General features: G+C 44.0%; 1 protein-coding gene across 1 annotated transcript; it reads right to left on the bottom strand.

Moving 5' to 3' along the window:
- Positions 1 to 20,169: 20,169 nt before the first annotated feature.
- CLDN5 (claudin 5) lies at positions 20,170 to 20,925 on the bottom strand. The gene has a single exon (XM_075515998.1). It carries the CDS (start codon positions 20,862 to 20,864, stop codon positions 20,214 to 20,216), a length of 651 nt encoding a protein of 216 aa, XP_075372113.1. The 5' UTR covers positions 20,865 to 20,925; the 3' UTR covers positions 20,170 to 20,213.
- Positions 20,926 to 21,732: the final 807 nt, after the last annotated feature.

The following is a 21,732-nucleotide window of genomic DNA, read 5'->3' as shown; positions in this document are numbered from 1 at the left end:
ATTTCTAGAATGTCAAAACTGTTTTTTTAGTACTATCGGGTTGAGGTCTTGTACTTTAATTGAAATAACTGTTTTGTGAGACAAGTTTTAAGATTTTAGGGCTTTTAAAATCCAAGTACTGAGTAACTGCCAAATACCGAATGAAAAATCTGAGGAATTCTGGTGTCAAAGCGTTTCTAGTCATGCATTGTGATACTGTATTGTCACTTGTAGCTTGGCTTTGGGAATAATTTTCCTGGAAAGAGTCTAAAATACTATGATAATTGTGTGGAGACTGTAGCGTTACAAATGTTGACAGACTAGCTCAATCCACTTCCGTGACAGAGATTTCATTTCGCTTTGGTCATATGAAATGGTATTGCTTGTTAGACTTATCCTGCTGTGCACTGGGTGGGTATGTATATGTGTACGTTTGGAATTCTTTTTCTTTTTGCAACGTTTGCTTGAATTCTGTGCAACTTTAATGTTTTCATGTATTATAATGACCATGTAAAGGTTATATATCATTATGTCATACTTTGTACAGATTTTTAATCCAGGTTAATTTAATATTAAATGTGATTTAAATGTAGCCAACAGAAAGCTAATTAAACTATATATTTTTATTCAAACAAAAGTTTGTTTGGTGTTGTGGGTTTTTTGTTTGTTTTGTTTTGTTTTCAAATGTTTTCATCTTATCTGAGTAAAATCCCTGTACAAGCTGCGATGGCCAAAAGGCCGCGCTTCCTAAGATAAAACATAATGCTACCTTTTGGTTTTGCATGTTTACTAGTTAGTATTGGCAATAAGTAATATCCTTCCTTACCAGCATACTTTGGGTTTTGCCTGTACACAGCATACAGTAATTTTATTACATTTTTGAAGTAGATTACTGTGCTTGAAGTCTAGAAATGGAAACATGGAATTTTATGTTGTTTTTTGAAAACTGATACCAGTGACAAGCCATGATTACAATGTAAAAGCAAAGAGTCTATGTGACACTGAAGTGTAATTCTAAATATTTTCACTTTATCTTTCAGTTGCAAACTGCTGAATAAGTGAATTTCCTAAATTTATCTTAAACTTATCTGTCACAAAAGAATCACTGCCATTTCCACAGCACTAAATGACTGTAACTTTAGTTCAGCCCTATCACATATTTAGGGCTCTCATGCTTCTAAATGTAAATATCAGAGAAAAACATGGGTATGTGTAGCAGTAAATACAATGCACTTCACTGTGTGAGACCACCTTCATGTATACGGAACAAATAATGTGTGCTGGATGAAATTGAACTTTTACTTGTACAGTCTGCTTGCTCAGTAAATGCATGAAAGGTCTTGCACTTCCTGGATCTCTGACTCATGGTTCAGTGGCCATCTATCAGGAAATCCTAAACAAACAACTAAATTCCCCGTTTTCTCCCTGTACAAAACCTTTAGACAGGGGGGAAAAAAAATGTTGTGAGGAAGGCATCAAAAAGCATGGGCATGTAACATCTGAATTTAATTGCTGTCTCTGTCTTTAGTTACATTTAGTGCTACGTTTTCAATACATGGCATAGTTTTGATGGGTACCTTAGCAAGCTATTACCTTTATCTTCTTGTTTGGGGTTTTGGTTTTCCTGGTTTTTTTTCTCCACCCTCTCATTAGAAGCTCTGTGTGAACCCCTTCATCTCACCTCGTCCGTTCTCTTACTGCTGTTGTATCCTTTGTCCCTCTCCTGGAACTTTATGTATTTACTCCATTCCCCTTTCAGGGCATGTTTGGGTTCTGCTACCGCCTTTTTCTGCTGTTGTGATAAATACAGGTCTTGCCTTGCAATGAAGAAGGAAGGGGGGGGGGGGGGGGAGTGTTCGTGTGTTTGTTTTAGTAAGTGACTGTCATGTCTTGACAAATAGACAATTTTTCAGGCACCTGCACTCTTTAGCTTCAGCGTATTGCATCGTGCTGGGAGGATGAGAAATGGGAGCTAGTTTTTATGCTAGGATGTGTTGGTAATTGCTTTACTGGCAGGTTCTTTGACCTCCAAACAGATGTGTGAGCTTAAAGCTGTGGCTCTGTTACGTGGAGGATAAGCTTCCCTTGTCCCTCCTTTATTGCCTTTTGCGTCTTGATGTTTTTAAGGTTCTAGTTTTCCCAAGATCTATTGGAGGTGCCAAGAATGCTTTTGCAAATTTTAGAATTGATCAGCTGTTGAACTGATCCCAAGGCCATCCAAATGTGGCCCAAAATCAGTCAGGAATGCTGAATACTATGTAAAAAGAAAGTTGTTAAATCTGTGTGGAAACCTGAAGAAGTCTCTGCCAATAGATAAAACTTTTGCATGTCAACATTTTACAACATGGGAAATAGTGTCAGACACTCCTTACATAGCTTAGTCTATGCTAGAGAGGTTGTAGATTAACATATTAATATTACTTGCAGAATCGTTGTATAGGAAGATCTGAAATTGTGGAGTCCCCAGTGTGGGGATACAAACGTAGCTCAGTCTGCAGCAGTAAATTGGTGGTTTGAATGGCTTGTTGAAACTCCGTTGTGTAGATTAGTCAAGACGGTCACTTCTTACAGTTAAGTGTTGGACAGAGGCTCCATGCCAAGAACTCTTGACATCTCTTCATGAAGAGATTATTATGCTTTTGATTTATTTGCCCAAACAGAAAATGTGGCTCTAACAAGTCGTTTTAAAATAAATAGTTAGAGCACTAAGAAATCGGCTTACCCTCTTAGATGTATGGTGACATTCCACCTAGCCATGTCTGAATACAAATAGAAACATTCCCTAAGGATTATATTTGAGCTGCAGTAACTCTTTTTCCTCCGCTATGTTTGCACGCTGTAATAGTACCCTCATAAATCAGCTCTTTAAATTATTTCTGCTGCTGCTAATATGTTTTAGAGAACAATAAAAGTATGAAATAAATCCTTTAAAATGTTTTAGTTTTTTAAGAAAAATAACGAAAATCCTTAAATGCCAAAGTACTGAAGTAGCTGAACGAGCTGACTAAATTACACCATTCCTGCACAGTGATTCATGGCCGTTTTCTTTCAGGGGTCTCAAATTCAGACATAATTGAAATTGCACAGTAAGGACCTCATTTGATTGGAATTAAAGTGAATCCCTCTCCCCAGAAGAATCGTAGTGACTTAATAGACTTGTACTTACCAACACCAAGGTTGCACAGTGGGTAAGAATTAATTCTTACTTTCTTTACTGTTTCTCTTAAGAAAAAAATGAAAAAGTATTACAACTTTCTTGTATGAATGAGCTACTGGGTCTATACCACTTTAAACGTGGTAATAACAGCCATGAGGGGAGACCAGCGGGCCATTTAATCAGCATCCTGACCTCTGTAATGTCAAAAGCAGGTGCTAGGGAAGAGTATAGAAACAAAGCGATTGCATATGATACTTCCTTCCACATACAAACACAAGTACTCTCCCAGTCCTCGTACTCAAGGACATCCTGAACCAGGTGTGGTTTCTGTGTATTTGGTAACTGTCAGTCATTATCTGTGAACCTGGACAACTTCCTCCTGAATCCTTGTAAAATTCTAGCCTGTGCAATATTCTGTGGTGAGTAGATCTGTATGAAAACAGGCACTGTATGAAAACCTGCAACTTCCTAGTGTTTTTTGCAACTTGCCAATTGCGAGCTTACTTGATGCCCTGCAGTCCCTACCCTTCTGTGTACTCATCGTTTTGGAAACCTTTTTTATATTCCCCAGTCACCTCTTGCTAGTCTGAAGAATAGCAGCCTAATTTTTCCTTTTGCAGGAGCTGTTCCTTATCTGGATTATCATTGCTGCTCTTCTCTAAATCATTTTCAGACAGGGGAGAACAAAACCTGCACATGATATTCACGGTGTGGGTGCACAAGTCTATGCAACAGTGTAATAGTGTTGGCTGTTCTCTGCCCCCCTGTTCAATAATTCTTAACGCTCACTTTGCCCTTTTGGCAGCTACTGTGCACCGATCTGACGATTTAATCGAGCTAGCTGGTGTAACACCAGTATCTCACTTGTGACTGTTAATAGCCCAAATTATCATTGCTTTTTTGCCATATGCATCACTTTGCACTCATCAATGCAGAAAGCAATCCATTTACTAGTCATTATTTTTCCAAGTCAAAGCAAGAGCACAATTAGTCTGCTGCCCTAAAAAACTGGTAGTAAGGAAAAATAAAAGAAAAAAATCCAGACTCTCCATCACTGAGTGATGCAGAAGTGGATGGAAAGAGTAAATTCTGATCATTTGGTGGCATAAGATGGCAAAAAGCAGTGAAAGAGCTTAATGGTAAAATAAAAATGAATAAACTCTGTTTGCAAGTTTAGAACTAAAATCTTTTGGGAATATTATTGTTTATATTTTCTCTGTTCTTGTTAATGGAAGTAAAAGCCTCTACAATGATTTCTAAGCAAATGTTTTTGCAAATATTCACTATTTTTATTTGCTATTGTAAAACTTGTTCTATAAAGGACAGAAAATATTCCTGGGTTGAATATTTGGAGATATTAGGGGCTTTTGCCTTGATCTAGAGGAGGATGTATGTCTATCCTCAGACTGCCTTTTATGCTTTGGTACTTAGATGAAAATATGGTTGATACTACAAGGATATGGGCTCTAGTTCATGAGCCATATCAAATTTAGCTACAGTATCTGCTGTTTCTTCCCACTACTCACCCTGACTACTCTTAGAGCCTTCTGCTTTTATGGCAGAAGCAGTACATCAGCGATATTTCAGAGTCTGATGTTTTTATCTGCTCTATCATCAATTTGAGTTTATGTTAGTAGATAGCAATCATCACTTTTAAACCAAACAGGGTCTAGGAGAGACATTGCAGTCTTAAAATTCTGAATGGCTTGCGGGAAAGCTGTTTGTTTAGTGAAATCCAACGTACTCTAGAGAGAGTGTAGGCCACTGCCTTCCTGGCAAGTGGAATTCAACCGCAGAACTGTAGGTAGAGAAGTCCCAGGAAGCATAACAGAAATGCTGGAAAGCTTCAGTTTGTACATCGCATTCTGTCATTTGTTTTGGAAGCGAAAGATAGTAATATACATCAAGGTTTAATCTTCCTTGTTTTCTGAAATTTTCCAACCAAAAATGTTATTACAAAGGTATATATTTATTCCTTCAACAGTCACGAGTCTTCCTATGCAAAGAAGTAACTAAATGGAGGCAGGGGGGAAAGTACCTTAGAATTGTCATGTTTAGAATCTGTGATCTCAGTGTCGTAGACTACAAAGGGAGAACTAACTCTGAGATGTTCCAGAATGTCTTTCATGCTTCAGTTTCACTTTTTCCACTCCCATTTTTAGGACAGCATTTCCAGTCCTCAGTTGTCCATAAATACAAGAGAAATAAAATGCACTTCTTTCTAGGAGAGATCATGCTAATTGCTAGTCTGGAGTACCCCAGTTTTAAGGTCTGGAAAAAGGAAGTTTTAAAATTGGTCTCTCTTGTACAGGAGTTCTTTCAAGATGGCTTTGTTGAGTTGAATTGGCCACGCAGGGTACGCTAACTTGCAAAGATGGGAGTAATACAGAACAGTATTTATACAAAGGGAAGTGGAGTAATCAATAGAGTATCACAACTGTGGAAGAAAGAAAATGTAAAACACTCAAGACTGTTCTCAGGACAGTAAACAAGATCATCATTTGATCATTGAGTTTGTGTACATCTGTCAGTCACGATGGTTTTTATTCCCTCAGAGAAGGAATATTCTTGAAAATATTCCTCTGAAAGTCGTGAGTAAGTCTGGCTTGTCAGAGGGAAAGCAAGCAGTGAAATGTTTGTTTCTCTACATGGAAAAATTGAAGTCCCTCTTGGCTCTTGTGTACCATTGTTGGCTTCAAGGTGGTACTGAAAGTTCCCTTTGGATCACATTCAAGGACTAAGGAAAAAATGCTGCCCAGGGTGGAGCTCTAAGTACAGTGCCACCTTTGGCACAAGCATTTGGATTATAAACACTTTCTTAGCAGGACATGTTACAAAACATTCACTAGGGAAATCAAATGATGTGAGCTTTTATTTCAGACTGGACTCCCATTCTTTTCAAGCATTTGAGTTTTTATTTTTGTCATTCAGAAGGTGGCAGAATTAGAGAAGCAAGACAAAGGTCAAACACATTCAAAGTAGGCAAGAAATCTTTTACTCAATTGTATGCAACTTAATGACAGCTCTGGGTCTGACAGAGGGCAGAGAATGTACGTTTCCCGTCACTGCTGTTGTGTGATAGAGTAATTTTTATTTTCTCTTCCTCCTCAAGGCAGTTGTGTCTGCTGGGTAGCTACCCTGGCACTTGTTACTTTGACTTGCTACCTCTTGCTGAATTGTGTATCTGGGAAATATATTAAGATCTCAATAACGAGAAATGAAGATAAAGAGTTGTCCAGTAATTTGGTATCACAAACAAGCATTTAGCAGAGTTGCTGCTGCATACTATTCTCAATGAGCTGAAGGCTTAGAAGACATCCTTAAATCTGGATTGAAACCAAGCTCTCTGTAGAGAGCTTCCATATAGGATTTTGTGGGCAAGCCTCATGAACTAGACTAAGGTAAACCATCTACACAAGCCGTATCACAACGTAGTGCCTCCCAGTGCTGGATCTGGGTTTATTTTACAAAGAGATCTGGGGGTTTTGTATTCCCCAGTTTGACAGCATTCCTCTCCGAAGTCTTTGCCACTTGTGTAAGAACTGTAGATGATTTCTCTAGATATTCCTTGATGTTAACTAGGTTACCTGTGTTAGATAAGTACTGTGATATTCTGAGTCCTTTGTTTTCTTTTTAAAACCAGTTTAAATTGCGGTGATCCCTTCCTGGCCCTTGCAAAAAGGTAACGCTCCCTTACAAAAAGAGGTGCTGTCTTTTTAACTGGATAAAGCACTTAGAGTCACCTCTTCTCGTTGATACGGCTTGTCTGTTTTTTCAGTCCCTGCGGTGTTGGTGTCTTTTTCCACTGTTTAGCTCAGTGGAATTTACTTTCATTTAATCATTCATTTGCAGCATGTCAGTGGAAAATTGGAGGCACCTGCCATTGAATTGGAAAAAATTCACAGGGGCATTCAGCTCTTGGTATGTTTTTATTTGCTGAAAGAAGTCACCAAGGGGCTCCCGAAATAAGTATGCCATTAATAATTATCTCCTGTCTGATCTGAAAGTCTAGCTGGATCAGTGGCCTATAAGGAATGAGCATGTAAAATGGTATTTTCTTTAAACACTGTTGTGGTCACTGTAGTAATTTTGGACTCAGATAACAGGACTGTAGAATACGCGTCAGGTTCTTATGCTGTCTTATGGCATCTGTTTGCTGTTAGCAGTCTGCCTGAATATTTGAAGCTGTAGCTCTTTTTAAGGGATCGTTGCGTTCCTAAATATTTGTATATATATGTTACACACAGCATTGCAGAACTGGAAGGAAAAGTGACTTTTGGCTCCAAATAAGTTCATTTTCAAATTGATACAGACTAGAATAAATGGAGGTGGAGAGGGGGGGACAGCTACTTTCTGTGGCTTGGGAAAATCTCTTTTTAGGTGAGTGAGGTTGTTATAATAAAGCATTTCAAGAGTGGGGAATAAACAGGACTTTACATTTAAAGGAGCAAAAATCTTGCTCTAGTCATTTCTCTGAGAGACCTGCTCTCTATTTTTAAAACACTGCCTAAATAGGTCTAATCAGCACTGAGTATTTTTAGTATCAAGAGGTAGCGATTTATCTTATAATGTTTCCTACTTTATGGACATTTTCAATTATTCTGCTTCAAAGGATGATGGCAAGAAACCGTTGGTGCTTTTAGATTGTTGTTTTGTAAAAACTGTTGTTTTGTGTCTGCTGTTATCAGAAATAGGTCACCTGTGAAGAGGTCACAGGATTAGAGCTAGGGTAGCTTGCAGGACAGCTTGAAAGAGATGGTGAAGAATCTTCCTTTAAAAAGTATGTCACTTGAGCTTGGCAAGGATGTGTGGTTTATGCCCACAAAACAGATAAAGTCTCCAAACAGTTTTCTTCTGGGTTTTTCCAGTAGTAACTATCCAGTTCAAAGAAACTCAAAAGAGCACTTGGCTACTTCTAGCTAATCGCTCTCTGTGGGGCAGACTACATCTTGGGAGGTTTTTACATGATCTCAAATATGAAAACTCTTGTCCTACAGTCTCATGATGCAAGCCTGCTCTCCAGGCTATTCAGGGTGTCCTGCAAATCTTAGAGCACTTAGAAAAATTCATAAATTAATGGAAACAAGATCTCGACCTTAACAGTTGTTAAGGAGTAAGTTGTAAGGACTTGTGCTGTCCTATAATTCTGCAACTTGTTACTTTAGGTGAGAACCGTGGCGTTTTATGGTGTGCACTTTAGTACGTTGCTATACGCCACTGTCTCAGAATGATTGCCTCCTAAACAGACCTGGAGGTTGTTTAGTGCATGTCCATGTTTGACTGCCTCAATTAGATGCTCATTGCTTACTAGGTTAAATCAATATCCAGGTTTAATTTTATCTGTAATTGAGGATTCAGGTGACTATCTAGTACTAGACCAGTTCAGCACTTAATACTAATAGTGACATCTTGCTTAGGAACTTTAAGACTTTAAAGACAATATCTGTCATTTCTAGCTTTACTTTTTCACTTGCCAAAATATTCATGGCTGAAAAGATTTTTCTGCTTTTAAAAATACAGTCCAGTAGGTTCTTCTTTATTTATACTCATTGACAGCAAAATCCATTACCCTTTAGGATGAATGGCACTCTGAGTGTATGCTATCAGAACAGCAGCATTTCTGGACTGTGTAAAAGGTACATTTTGAAAAATTAAGCACAATCATTTAAAGACCTGTAAGCACATATTGCAAAGCACTGGTGGAATTTCCCAGACATGTCTGTTCTAGGGAGGGGAATATTGTCCACCTAAAACAGTCTGAGAAAAGCCAAGCCATTCTGCAGTTTTTTTCTTCTCTGTCTGCCTGTTCTCTCTCCTTGTGAGATTTTTCGACTTACGTATTCTCTGTCTCTAATGTTAAGCTAAACTGCCTCCCATTCTTCCTACTAGAGGTCTGAATCTCCCTCAAGTGTTTAGGTTTCTTTATCCTGTTATTTGCCTGTAGTTTGTTCACACCCACAAAAACAGCAGTTGCTCATGCATGGGTGTTGGTATACAGTTACCTGCTTTGCAAATCCAGTGTGTGCTGCTTCATGAACGTGAAGGAGAAGAGTATTGTTGTTTCAGCTGGTTCCGCTTGCAATGTAGCCATGTAAGTAGATTAGCTGATATCAGTGTTAAGGTCGGAGTAGTTAGAACAATAACTTAATGAACATATCCTCTATATGAGACATTTTCCTTGCTGAAGCTACTGAATTCTGACTCGGTCTTGCTGGCTCCTGTTGCAGAATATCCCCTCAGCAAACTCTGAGCGTAGCACACTCTGTTGAAGGGAAGCTTTCCAACTGTTTCATACAAAACTGAGAAGGGAACCTGAAAAGGACTGAAAATGACAGGGTGAAGTACAAAAATAGAAAATAAAGAACTAACAGGAAAAGAGAGACTGAGTAACAATAGAGGGTGAGCAGTAAATCCGGTTTGCCTTTCTAGCTCAGGAAGGTGTCTTGGAATCTGTATTTCAGGGCACCCACTGGGTGGTCACCAGAGCTCTTTTGAGTGTGTTAAATGAAATGGAAAACAATAGCTCAGCAGCAATTGCTTTTTTTCCTCTGATGAGGTGTTCCTTGAATTGCCAGCACGACTCCTGCTTGATTTAGCCGTGAATACAGCCAGGCATTTCCTGAAACGACAGCACTACATGGTGCTATTAGAAATGCTAAGTGAAAGGTTCTGCTGTGAATAACGAAGGAAAGGGAATAGGATATGGGAGTGTGTCCCACTAAACTGTCTCTGCAACAAAAGGGGGAATGAAATGTAGCACAGCTGCACAGGGGCCATTACCCATTACTCATCTCTTCGCACACACGGATGATAGGAGCCAACAAGGTCTTTCTGGAAGAGTTGTTTCTTTTTGGAATGGTTAGAAGCTGATGCCAGCATTGTTTGTCTTCATAACTTGTCTTTTTTTTTTTTTTTTTCCCCTTGTATTATCTAATAAACTCAACTCTATGCTTCTTCATGGAGACTTTTTGCCAGTAAACGTAGATGTTTGTGCTCTTGGCAAATGTCCCATTTTGACTAGCCTCTGCGTACGTATGTATGTGCTTACTCATCTGTTCCACTATCTCCAAATAACCAATACATGTTTCCTTTTTAGAAAGGGTATCTTGTCTCAACCTTTCAAAGATAGCAATACTGTACACGGCTCCAAGAGTACTGCATTGACTTGGCAGAAACTACTTAAGGATCGCTACTCCTCCTCCTCCCTGATTACAGCCCTTAGGAAAAAAATGTGATGACCCCTCATTTTTTTGTTATTCAGCGCATTTTTGTGGTCTTTTATGTCATTAAACCTCAAACCGTTTTTATTTCCTCCTTGCCTCACCTTCTCCCTTCAGCAGGGTGGATGTTAGCGGGAGTGCCTCTCATTCAAATGGACAGGGAGACCCAAAAGGACATTACTGTGACAGATCAATTAGTTATTAGGTGAGCAGCATCAAGTCTCAACGGATGCAATCTATATTTAGTAACTTGTGCTGGCTTTTATCCAGTGTCCAATCACTCATATTAATTCTAGCTTTTTGGTTTTTGAAAAAAAACCTTGTACGTTGCTGAGATCAGTCTTAGAGCCCTCTAGCTGCCCAGGACACTCACCACCTTAGGTATACAGGTGCTATGTATGCTATTTTCTAGTCTATTTGTTAAAAAAACCCACCTTCCTATTTTACCTTCAACTTGGGGAATTCTAGGCTTTCAGAAACAGATTAATTTTAGTACTACATTTTAAGTTAATTGAGGTCTTTAGTTTTTGCTTCTGCCCTGGATACGTTCATTTCTGTTTCCAGACCCCCATTTCTGTTAACCATTTGTCAGCATACAATGTCTGTATTTTCACTGACACCTCAGGGGAAGGTTTCACTTAGTCTGGTGCCTACGGCGAGGTGGTATCTTATCCCACCTTTGCTCACTATAAAGCACTTCCATTATGTCTTTCCTTTTTCTTTTTATTCATCTGAGTTAAGACCCTTCTGTTTGAGTCACTCACTTGCAAGGTCAAAAAGTGAAGTTTTACAGCAGTTTAAATGCTCCTGCGTCCTGCCTGCCCATGTCACTGTGTGGAGCAGCGAGACGGTGGCTAGACAAAGAAACCCATTGCTTATTTTTCTGCTGGGTTTGTTCTCAGCTAGCTCGGTCTCCTCAACCAGTCCACTCCTCACACCACGTGTGCCAGTGCAAGGGAGGGGACCAAACCACGTGGCTGATCCATGGCTGATCTCTAAAATGCCCGTTCCACTGGGTTTCATCCTTTGTGTGCTTTGCTTGCTGTTATGTCTTTTCTGAGATGATTGTGCTTTGGTTCTGTCTGGAGCCTTCTCTGTAGCTTTGTTCATTCTCGTGGTTCTAGATTTTTCCAGGGTTGTTGAGGTGCCTGGTCTGCACGTGTCTGATGTGCCCATCTCCACCCCTTCCTTACAGGAGGGATAAAATACAATATCAGCTCAGGACAGGGCTAAGACATTTTGGTTCAGGAGAATGATTGCAGTTTGCCTTTTTCCTCGTAATACGAATTCCTGTGTAGCAACAGATACTAAAACTGAAATTGTCAGTTCCATATTGTGACATGGCTCAGACTTCAGTAACTCTACTAAGGGGAAAAAACTTTGTCTTACCGTTTACCTCCCCCTCCCATCCCGCTGTTGCTGTGGACTTGTTTTCTACATACCAGTGGAACTCAATGCTAGCATTGCAATCTACCAAAGGGCCATTTCTACAAGGCTGTGAGCACATTTTGCAGACAGCAAGCAAGTAAAATCTACAATCTTGTGAGAGACGCAGGAGACAAGGGGATTGTTCGTCCCACCAGTGATGATCAGCCTTTAGGACAGATGGCAGTAACTGCTTCAGAGCATGAAATGAGCCCGTACAGCCATCCAGGTATGAAGGCAGGATTGCTGTATGGAACTGAAAGCGCAGGTTGTAAAGAATGTAATCAGCTCTGGAGGAATCTGGGCAGGATGCCATGGATAATAGCTTTCCTTTTAGGAGGGACACTATAATGATGATATGGATGTCTTGAATAGTTGTGGTCATTAATAACCCCAAGTAGACAAGAGGTCTTCTTTCCATATTATCCAACCAACAGCATTTTACCCCCACACTCTTAGCATGATTTTGGCTTCTGGGAAAATCCAATACTTATTGTTGCAGAGCAAGTGTTTTAACAATGCCTTTGTTTAGTTTCTTGCTATACCACCCAATGGAACTAATTCTTTCTCTAAAATGGTGCTCGATCCACATTGTTACAGTAGACTAAGATTATATTTATGGGGAAACTATTTCCAAATATCTGAAAAGGCACTCTTATTACTGTGTCTTATACCTTTCTGAACAATAGAAACTCCTCTTCCATGGCATATGCTGCATACAAAGGCTGTGGGAGTTAAGACTTTTCTAAAATTGCCAGGTAATGGGGCATGTAGACGTTCTCAATTGGGTAAGACGACAAAATCAGGAGAAAATGGGAGAGTTGAAAAATAATTTGGGCGTCCAAGAACATAATTGAATTCAGAGTAGATGCTAAATTTTTAAAACTTCAGTCTTGCATGTCGACATTTTTAAATGTCAACAGTATAACAAAAATAAAGTAGATGTAAACAGTGAAATGTATTATGTTGCTTGGATCTTGGCAGTCACCTCCAATGAAATAATAGCAGGAAATTATAGAGAAAAAAAATGGTGAAATCATTCTGCAGTCATTGGGTATTCATGTGAGTCTTCTGTGTTGAGATAACACTTGGGTTTATTTGTATTACAGAATGAAACATTGCTGTTATAATTGGAAACTCTTAAAGGTTTTGTAGCTCAGGCTAAAGGTTATCCAGGCTGCGGCAGCAGATATCCTAGTTCTAACAAAAGATATACAGTAAGGACAGAACATTATGACTGGAAGAGTAATCTAAAAATATACATAGAGCAAGAATTCTGCCGTGCTAGGCACTTGTTAGACCTGATAAGAATTGTGATCATTGGGGTTTTTTTTCCCCCCCAATCCTTCAAATACGTGAAGCTATATTGAAACTGAATCGTATCATTTTGAGATTTCACATATGCTCTTGTCAAGGACTGTCTGTTTTTCTTTCCTGAGTGATCTCTTTTCTGCCCGAGCCTAAATTCACTTAAGGTTTAACCTTCTGTGGAAGTGTTCTGATTACAAGTACCGTTCATGCTAATGATTGCGTATGGGTGTAACAGAGGGGAATCGACTCGGGTCAGAGTGTGTTTGGGAGTGGGAGCAGAGCCCACAGGTACCTACATACAGTTTGATTAATTGCCATGGTGCCTGGTATGAGATCGAGATGAATGTCACTCAAACCTCTGTCAGCTAACCTGGTTGGTTGAAACTTTAGGAACATACACAGCTGCAATCCAAAACACGTTTAACATCGCAAACTATTTTTGCTACCAGATTACAAATGTCACTGTAGGGTCTGGTTTTGTGCATCCCCTAGCTTTTGGTAAATTCGCACACATGTAACTTACCTCCTTGCAGGACTTGGCCAGCTAGGAGCGATGCACAGCGATGTTGCAGCTGGCACAGAGTTCACAGCTTGCTCATTGGATCAGAGTCACTTTTGAGAGGGTTATCTGTTGTTTGCCTGTAAAAATCAGCTATTTTAAACATTTACTTTTGTTCTCCACTGTAAATAAACATGAACTGGCTTCATGCCATCTGTTATGTTTGTGTATGCCAGAGCACCTCCGCGTGTCAGGCAAACTCTCAGCCTGGCTGGTGCAGCCTGGAGGATCCACCAGAAGGGAACCTCGCTGGACTTGGAGCTGAGGTGTCAAAGGAGCGGATCCACCATTATTGCTGTACACAATAGCACCGAGGCACTTCAGCCTCTCTAAACTAAGCATACTTTTTTCCAAAAGAAACAGTAACTTGTGTGAAGGACACCTCAGCTGGGCTTCAGGAACATCTTGTACCTGCTATGGATACTCTGCCAGCTACTGCCAGGGCTTTAGTCGATGTGAATGGCCTTTGCCATTCAAGAAGCTCTGAGGAGGATCCAAGTACAAGGTGCAGCTTATTTTATTTTCTGCTTGCTTTTCTGGTTGGTCAAAGCCCTTTTGTACTGTTCTGTACTGGGTGTTGGAAGAGGTCTTCTCTTAATTTACTCTCCTATATTAACGTCATGAGATTGGTGTGCCTTGTGGACAACTCTGTTGGTCATGGAGTGAGGTGTGTTTCTTTTTCGTCCTTTTGTAGATTGAAACCAAAAGAGCTAGATAGTAGTTTCAAGGCTCACTCTTCTTTTACTTTAAGAACACCAGTGCTGTATGTACAGTTCCCCGTGCTGTATGATCCCATTGCTCTCAAAACAAAAACTAAAGCCAGTAGTTCAGTAAATGCATCAGTTAATTATATTCAGGCTGCTTAACATCCAAGCTCATTGATATATTCATTTTCCTAGAGAACTTTTAAAACAGACTCTTACTGATGAGTATTTTCACATTATAAGTGATAAAGTTTGTGTGATATGCTCCCCCATTATCCTGAGCTTATTTGTGTGGTACCGGTGAGAGTGACTATAGGATCTGCCCAGTTCAAGTGTCTGTCAAAATACGGATGTACAATACTGCATTTATTTTACAAACTTGTAAAGGACTACATGAACCTCCCTGTGCGTGCATGTATGAATAAGGGCCAGAGAGGATGGTCATGACTGTGCATTGAAGTAATCAAGACGATAACATGTCTAATCGGTTGTGGCAATTCCTTTGCAGTTTCTATGGGATAGGCTTGGCAAACCTTCTGGGTCCCACGTATCTTGGGGTGATCAGCATCCCAGAGAGTAGGTGCCAGTTTCAGGGAGGCAAAGCTATACCTCAGGGCGATATAAGGGTGGCTGGGGTGCAGGTGGAACCAAGCGTGATGAGAAGGTTGGCACGAGCCTTGGGCAGGTGCCTTCGACATAACACGTGTGCTTCCACGTTAAGTCCTGTTACTCGCTACCTCTCCTTGCCAGATTTGGGTTTGAAGCTATGTGGTGAGCTTTGGAAGGAGGGGGAAGCTCAGTGTTGTAAACAAAATCCCAAAATGCCACAGACAAAGGACTCTGTTAAATTGATTCACGGCAGAATGTCTCAATCTGTGTTTAAGAAAAAGAAAAGGTGAAGCGAGGCTTGTGTATCCAAGCAACTGTAAAGCCTTCACTGTTGCCATGGGACGCAGTGGTCGAGATTCTCCTTTCCTTATAACTGAAGGTTGTGGTAGGAAGAAGAAGGGGTTTTCTAGACAGACAGCCGTTCCTGCAGAGAATCAGCAAGGAACAGTCTGGAGCAGTCACACACACACACACACAGACACGCACAAAGCTCTGATCAAAAGAAGAACGCTAGAACTCGGTTACTTCCAAAATACAAATATGAGGCCCCCTTGAGGCTCTGCTTTTGGAATGATTTATCCTATCACAATCCGTCTACAGGTAAAACAAATGCAATAGTTGGCCTGAAGAGAGAATTCACCTGCTATCTCACGATTAATCTAATACAGCGGAAATATTTGCTGTGTCTTCCCAAGCAGCCTTACAAAAGCAAATCCTCAAACACATGTACTTACTTAATGATTTTCTTCCCGCGTATACAAAACAAAAAAAGGATGCATTGTGGGTATCATCCGATGCTGAGTACTACATTAATACATTGCTGACTATATGCATGAATAGGGCTCTTATATGTGGCATATGGCTTCTGACAGGCAGGATTCTCGTTCAGCATTACAGATGTATGGATCAGTTCCAGCTGAGGAAAGTAAGTTTAAGAGGCTATTTACCTGCATTTGTGGTTTGAAAGATGGCCAAGGAAAAAGACCAAATTCCTTGCATAATATTTGATCAGGGCATAGATTTATAAATAAAAATCTGGAGTTACACTGATTTGTCACTCCAAGAGTAAAATGTTTCGGTATGTTCCAAAGAGCAGATGCCCAATAAACATCTTTGTGCAGGAAAAGGAAATACTTCCTTAAACATCCTGCAGCAAACGTGACTGATTGAGCTTCCTTTTCCCTCTGCCTGGTGCATTTCCCTTCTTTGCACAGACAGGATCTAACCAGATCTGCAGGGTATGAACTGCAGGTTACTTTCAAATTCATAACTATGAAATGGTTCGTTTAGCAGGACAAAGGCCAAGCCGGCAGACACCCTTTTTCCAGCTCAGCATGTGCATAGCAATGGGAGGGTGGCAAGGAGCTTTTGTTAATCTCAACCGAGCTGGCAAGAATGCTGCAAAATGAACTCTTTGAAGAAGTTTTTTCTTCATTTTTAAAGCAACAGTTTGTTCAGAAAAGCTTGAAAATCTTGCAAAAAAAATCTCCAAAATCTTGAAAGACCTCCCTGGCAGCCATGTAACTTAGGCAAATTTCCCCACTGGCAATTAACCTCTACAGTTTCCTTTAACAGCCATTTTTTTCACAGGTTCTGTTCAGATGCATCTGTGAAAATGTTTTTCCCCGAGCTTGAATGCATTTAAAAAAAAAAAAGGGTGGCAGAAAGGATTAGGGTATCAGGTCAGGTTGGGGCTGATCCAAGCTGCAGTGGGATTTTTTTCCTTTTAGTTCAAACGTGTAGGAATGGAAAGCTTAAAGAGCTTCATGCTTAGAGCCGTTCTCAAAACAGTCGGGACTCACACTCCGCTTCCTAATGTGCTCACATCACAAGATCAACCCTGCTACTTGCTCTTTTGTCTGAGGCTCCAGCGGAGAGCCCAGAGGCTGACTGCTCTGCAAGGGAAGTTCTCCCGTCCCCGGAGGTGACCCGGCTCTCCCCCCAAAGGTAGCCCAGGTCAAGGTTGCCCGTTGGGCACCGATGTCACACCCCACCTTCTTGAGCCCAAAGAATCTACTGCCTTTCACAAAAAACAGCAGCCCTGTTCAGCGATCGGTTTAGATGTTTTTATTTTTATGTGAAATCATAAATACAAAATAAAAACAGTAAACAAGTGCTATAGATTTCTCTCTTCATTGGGATGAGGTTCAGGCCTGATCCTGAGCACTTCCAAGTCTTAAAGTTCAGGACTAGGTCTTTGCTCTTGGAAAACAAAACATAGCAAAAACCAACTTACACTTTTACCCTGAAGCCAGTGACATCAGTAACAGCATTCTCTCGGGTTATTTTTTAAAGCACAGCAACAAGTAATTATACTGAAGGATGAGATTAAATATCAAAATATTTTTTAAAATGGGCCCCACTTCCTGCTAGTATTGTTGAGCACTGCCCCACTGACCTCAGCGAAGCCTCGTTACATCAGCAGGGAGTTATGTTTTTGGTAGGATGATGCTGTTTACGAGTACATACAGCATTAGCGCTGGCTTCGTCCAAGAGGTCTCGTTGTGTAATTGTTTCAGGTTTCGGTTCTAAGTGGGTCCAGCCCTGCCGTGACACAAAGCTATCTATCAAGAAGTCTGGCTTGTTAAAAAAGTTTCCCTTCTGAGGCGTGGGTTTCCCTCCCTCTCCCCAAGACACCAGTTTTGATTTGATTTTAAACACTAGCGACAAACTGCCCAGAAAGATTTCATCTTTTGGTCAGAGCCCACATCCCGCAGCGCTTCTGAAGGCTCTGCGGTACAGATACGTGCAGGTGCGTCTGTCGGTGGGGGTTGTTTTTTAGTTCTTTAATTTGAGACAAAAGAGAGTGGGGTCCAGGATTTGGGCTAATATCTGTTGGCTCGTTTGCTAGGCGCAAGAGGGCCGAGTGAGGGTGTAGCGTGTCTATGGGCTGGGTGACAAATACAGTTCGAAGCTATCATTTAAAATAAAAATAAAGTCGCCATGAAACAAATAAAGGCACCAAACCATGTAACAAGCCAACTTGGGTAGATTTCTTGCAAAATATATGCATTTAAATACATTTACAGTTTACAAGGTTACACTGTTTAAAAAAAAGTTGCAATGATGAAATATGGAATATTTCATTCTTGTACCAAAACTACATATCACATCATAACAACAATATTATAGCTTTTATTTAAATGGAGACGGTATAAGAGCTGCACCTCTTTATAGAACAAAACTAGTTCTAGACATACTGCTCTGCTTTTGTATTGTCTGATGGGCTCAGACCCTGCAACGTATGTGTTTAAAAAATGAAAGCAGTTATCTTTAAAAGGGTAAATCGTGTGCTCAATATTCAACATCAGTATTTGCAGGGGCAAGGCTTTAGTCTCTCGTTCAGGTCTGTGTACGCATTGATAGTGCTGGGGTTTGAAACGTGCTAAGCAAAGCAAGAGCACAGTCGATGTAGGTCTGTCACAAACCCAGTTATGGTTAGTCCGTAAGCCTCGGCGTTAGCAGGAACCTGTAAGAGTTAACGCTCAGGGTAGGTGTGCGCTGTGCTGCTGCGTGGCTGCGAGGGACCCACGAGGCCGTAGCGTTGGACTCGGAGGGATACAAACACCACGTTTCCTCGCTACCTCTTGGCCGAGATCTCCTCACGGCGCTACAGATGCTGCCACGGTCTGTAGCAGAATTCTGTGTTGATTCAAAAGCAGCAGTAATTCGCATGGAAGAGTATCGCACCACCCCTGAACCCCTCCTTTAAGAAAAGTTTGTCTCTGCAGCGTAAAATGGAAAGGCGTACACTAATATTCCAGGCTGTGGTGGAGTTTAGCACGTGTTGAGCTCAGAAAACGAGTTACGTTGCCCAGAGCATCTTCCTTCCAGTCTGCACAGTGTTACCAGGGCAATGAGGAGGAGCTGAGAGCTGTGAGAGCCATGCCTTCACATCTCCTGATTAGCCCGCATAAAGTCTCAGTCAATATATTTGGTAAAATTCTTCTAGCAATGTTTTAGCCCGATTTGGTAAATGAAGGAAAGGACTTGTTAACAAAATTATGATGGGGAGCCAACCAAGTGCACGTCCCACTGAACACACAATACAAACTTGGCAGCAAGCGGGGCTCGGCCAGAAGGCCGTGAAAGCCCTCCATCCCCCAGCCATCAGTATGCGGGGCAATTTTTACGTTTCCAGCCTCCTGTGGTGCAGATGAGAGGATGCAGAGGGATGCTCCGCTGGAGCCAGGACATACAAAGATCTCCTGGGTCTCTGAATCTAGTTCTCCAATAATTCTGGCACTGAGTTCATATTCAAGTAAAAACAGAACAGAAGCTGATGAAGGAGAAGGGATGAAGAACCTCAGGGGGCAACCTAGTATAACCTGGTTGGTGCTCCGCTAACCGCCAGCAACTATCTGAAATCTCTTTCAAAGGTCTCAAAGACGCACAGACCGGTGCGCTTCTCGGAGGGGCTGAAACAACTGAAGAAAATCAAACGCCCCTCTCCAAACAGTTATTTGCCCGCAGGACGAAGGACCAAGGTTAGCGTCATGCTTTCGGCAGAATCCCTAGTTTAGTTGCCCACACAGAAGAACAAAGGCCCCTGACCAGTGACGGTCCCCGCGGAACGGCCAGATGCAGGTTTTCAGGAGAGACAACGAGGGAGGGAAGCTTCTCCTCGGCGACGGTGCGCACCCGACGGCCCGGTCCCGCCAGCCGGGCCGTGCCCCGCCAGGCGCCAGCGGCGAGAGCGGGCGGGCCGGTACTCGCCAGTCTCGCCCGGCGCGGCCGGGAAGGGCCGGCAGCTGCGGCGGGAGCCGGCGGGCGGGCGGCGGCGGCGGAGCCCGGACGGGGCGTCCCGGCAGCCGCCGCCGCCGCCGCGGCTCGCCCGGGCTCCTCGGTGCCCCCAGCCGCCCCGGGCCGGGGAGACGCGGGCTGGGCTGCGCCGTGCGGCCGGGGAGGGCTTCGCTCGCCCCGGCACGGCGGGCGGGCGGTCAGTACCGGGTCCCCGGCGGCGCCGAGCGTGGCCGCTGCCCGCAGCGGAGCGGCCAGACCCGGCGGGGAGCGGGCGCTGCCCTGCCTAGGGCTGCCGCTTCGCGGGGGTCCCCGTTCAGAGGGGCTCCGGGCAGGGGAGCGCGGGAGGGTCCCCGTTCAGAGGGGCTCCGGGCAGGGGAGCGCGGGAGGGTGCCCGTTCAGAGGGGCTCCGGGCCAGGGGAGCGCGGGAGCGCGCCGCGGGCGCTGCCGGCGCCGTGCCCCGTGTCTGTCCGTGTCCCCGCGGGGCCGGGGCAGCGGGGCGGCCCCGCTCAGACGTAGTTCTTCTTGTCGTACTCGCCGTTGGAGGTGGGCCGCCGCGGCGCCGAGTACTTGACGGGGAAGGAGGTCTCGTCGCGCTGGGAGCAGGAGCAGCAGCAGATGAGGCAGCCCCCGAAGAGCAGCAGGGCCGTGGCCGCCCAGCCGATGTAGAGCGCGGCCCCCATCTCCCGCTTCTGGGACGGCGGCACGTTGGGGTCGTAGAAGTCGCTGATGACGATGTTGGCGAACCAGCAGAGCGGGACGAGGACCAGGACCCCGCAGAGGATGTAGATGGCCCCGCCGGCGACCACGATGCGGGACTTCACCTTGCCGGGCCGGATGCAGTTGGTGCACTGCGCGCCCACCACCGTCACCATCAGCGCCACCAGCCCCAGCAGCGCCACGATGACGGTGAGCGCCCGGCCCGCCTGCACCTCGGGCGGCAGCGCCAGGATGGAGTCGTAGACCTTGCACTGCATCTGCCCCGTGCTCTGCACCACGCAGTTCATCCACAGCCCTTCCCAGATGGTCTGCGCCACCACGATGTTCACGTCGATGAAGGCCGACACCTGCCACATGGGCAGCCCGCAGGCCAGGATCACCCCCACCCAGCCCAGGACGCCCAGCCCCAGCCCCAGGATCTCCAGCGCCGCCGAAGTCATGCTGCTGCTGCCGCCGCTGCCCGCCCAAGCCTCCGCAGAAGGGTCGGGTCGGGACGGGTCGGGTCGGGTCGGGTCGGGTCGGGTCGGGTCGGGTCGGGTCGGGTCCGCGGGCGGCTGCCGACCGGCTCTGAGCCGCGGCCGCCGGGCACCGCTATATGAGGAGCCGCCGGGCGCCCTCCCCCGCCCGGCCCGGCCCCGCCCGGCCCGGCCTTTTCCCGCGGCGCGGGGCTCGCTCGGCCGCTGGTGGGCGGCAGCACCGCCCCGGCCGGGGCCGGCCCCGGGGGCTCGGGCTGGGCGCTCCCCCGCCGCTCGCCGCCGGCTGCCGGGGGGCTCCCGCCGGAGCCGGGGAAACGTCCCTCTCCCCGCGCCGGCACCCTGCTCCGGGAGGAGCCCGCAGGGACGCTGCCCGCTCCCGGGAAAGCGCGGGGCTGGAGGAATCTCCTCCCGGATTTCGGCCGCCCAGGCTTCTTCCTTTTAGTGCCGCTGTCTGCGTATTTCCCACTTACTGCTAAAGCCCACAGCCAGACCTTCGGAGAGGTCTTGCCAGTGCCCAGCAGCATGGACGTCCCCATTATCAGAGCCTAACCGATCATTTTCCAAAAGACTGAGCACACCGACTGACCTGCACGTCCCTCTCCTGCACATTGTGACAGGCCAAAGTGTAAGCAGGCACCACCAAAAGCCTTAGGAACCACCCTGAAAATGGAAGAGCTTTGAATGTAGGATCTGCACATCATCTGTCAGAACCGATAGACAGATTCTTAATTCGGTCCAGGAAGAATAATTGCTACGAGCTTACACCAGGCATGCAAGTCTGTTTGTTTTGATACTGGAGTCAAGAGCAAGACATTCTATTTAAATATGTTGC

The sequence above is a fragment of the Mycteria americana genome, chromosome 13, assembly GCF_035582795.1.
Source record: "Mycteria americana isolate JAX WOST 10 ecotype Jacksonville Zoo and Gardens chromosome 13, USCA_MyAme_1.0, whole genome shotgun sequence".
Classification (NCBI taxonomy): Eukaryota; Metazoa; Chordata; class Aves; order Ciconiiformes; family Ciconiidae; genus Mycteria; species Mycteria americana.
This window is presented reverse-complemented; position numbering and strand designations above follow the sequence as displayed.

Bases quoted from the DNA above. Each gene is read 5' to 3' on its own strand.
- CLDN5 (XM_075515998.1), bottom strand. From the start codon at position 20,864: ATGACTTCGGCGGCGCTGGAGATCCTGGGGCTGGGGCTGGGCGTCCTG.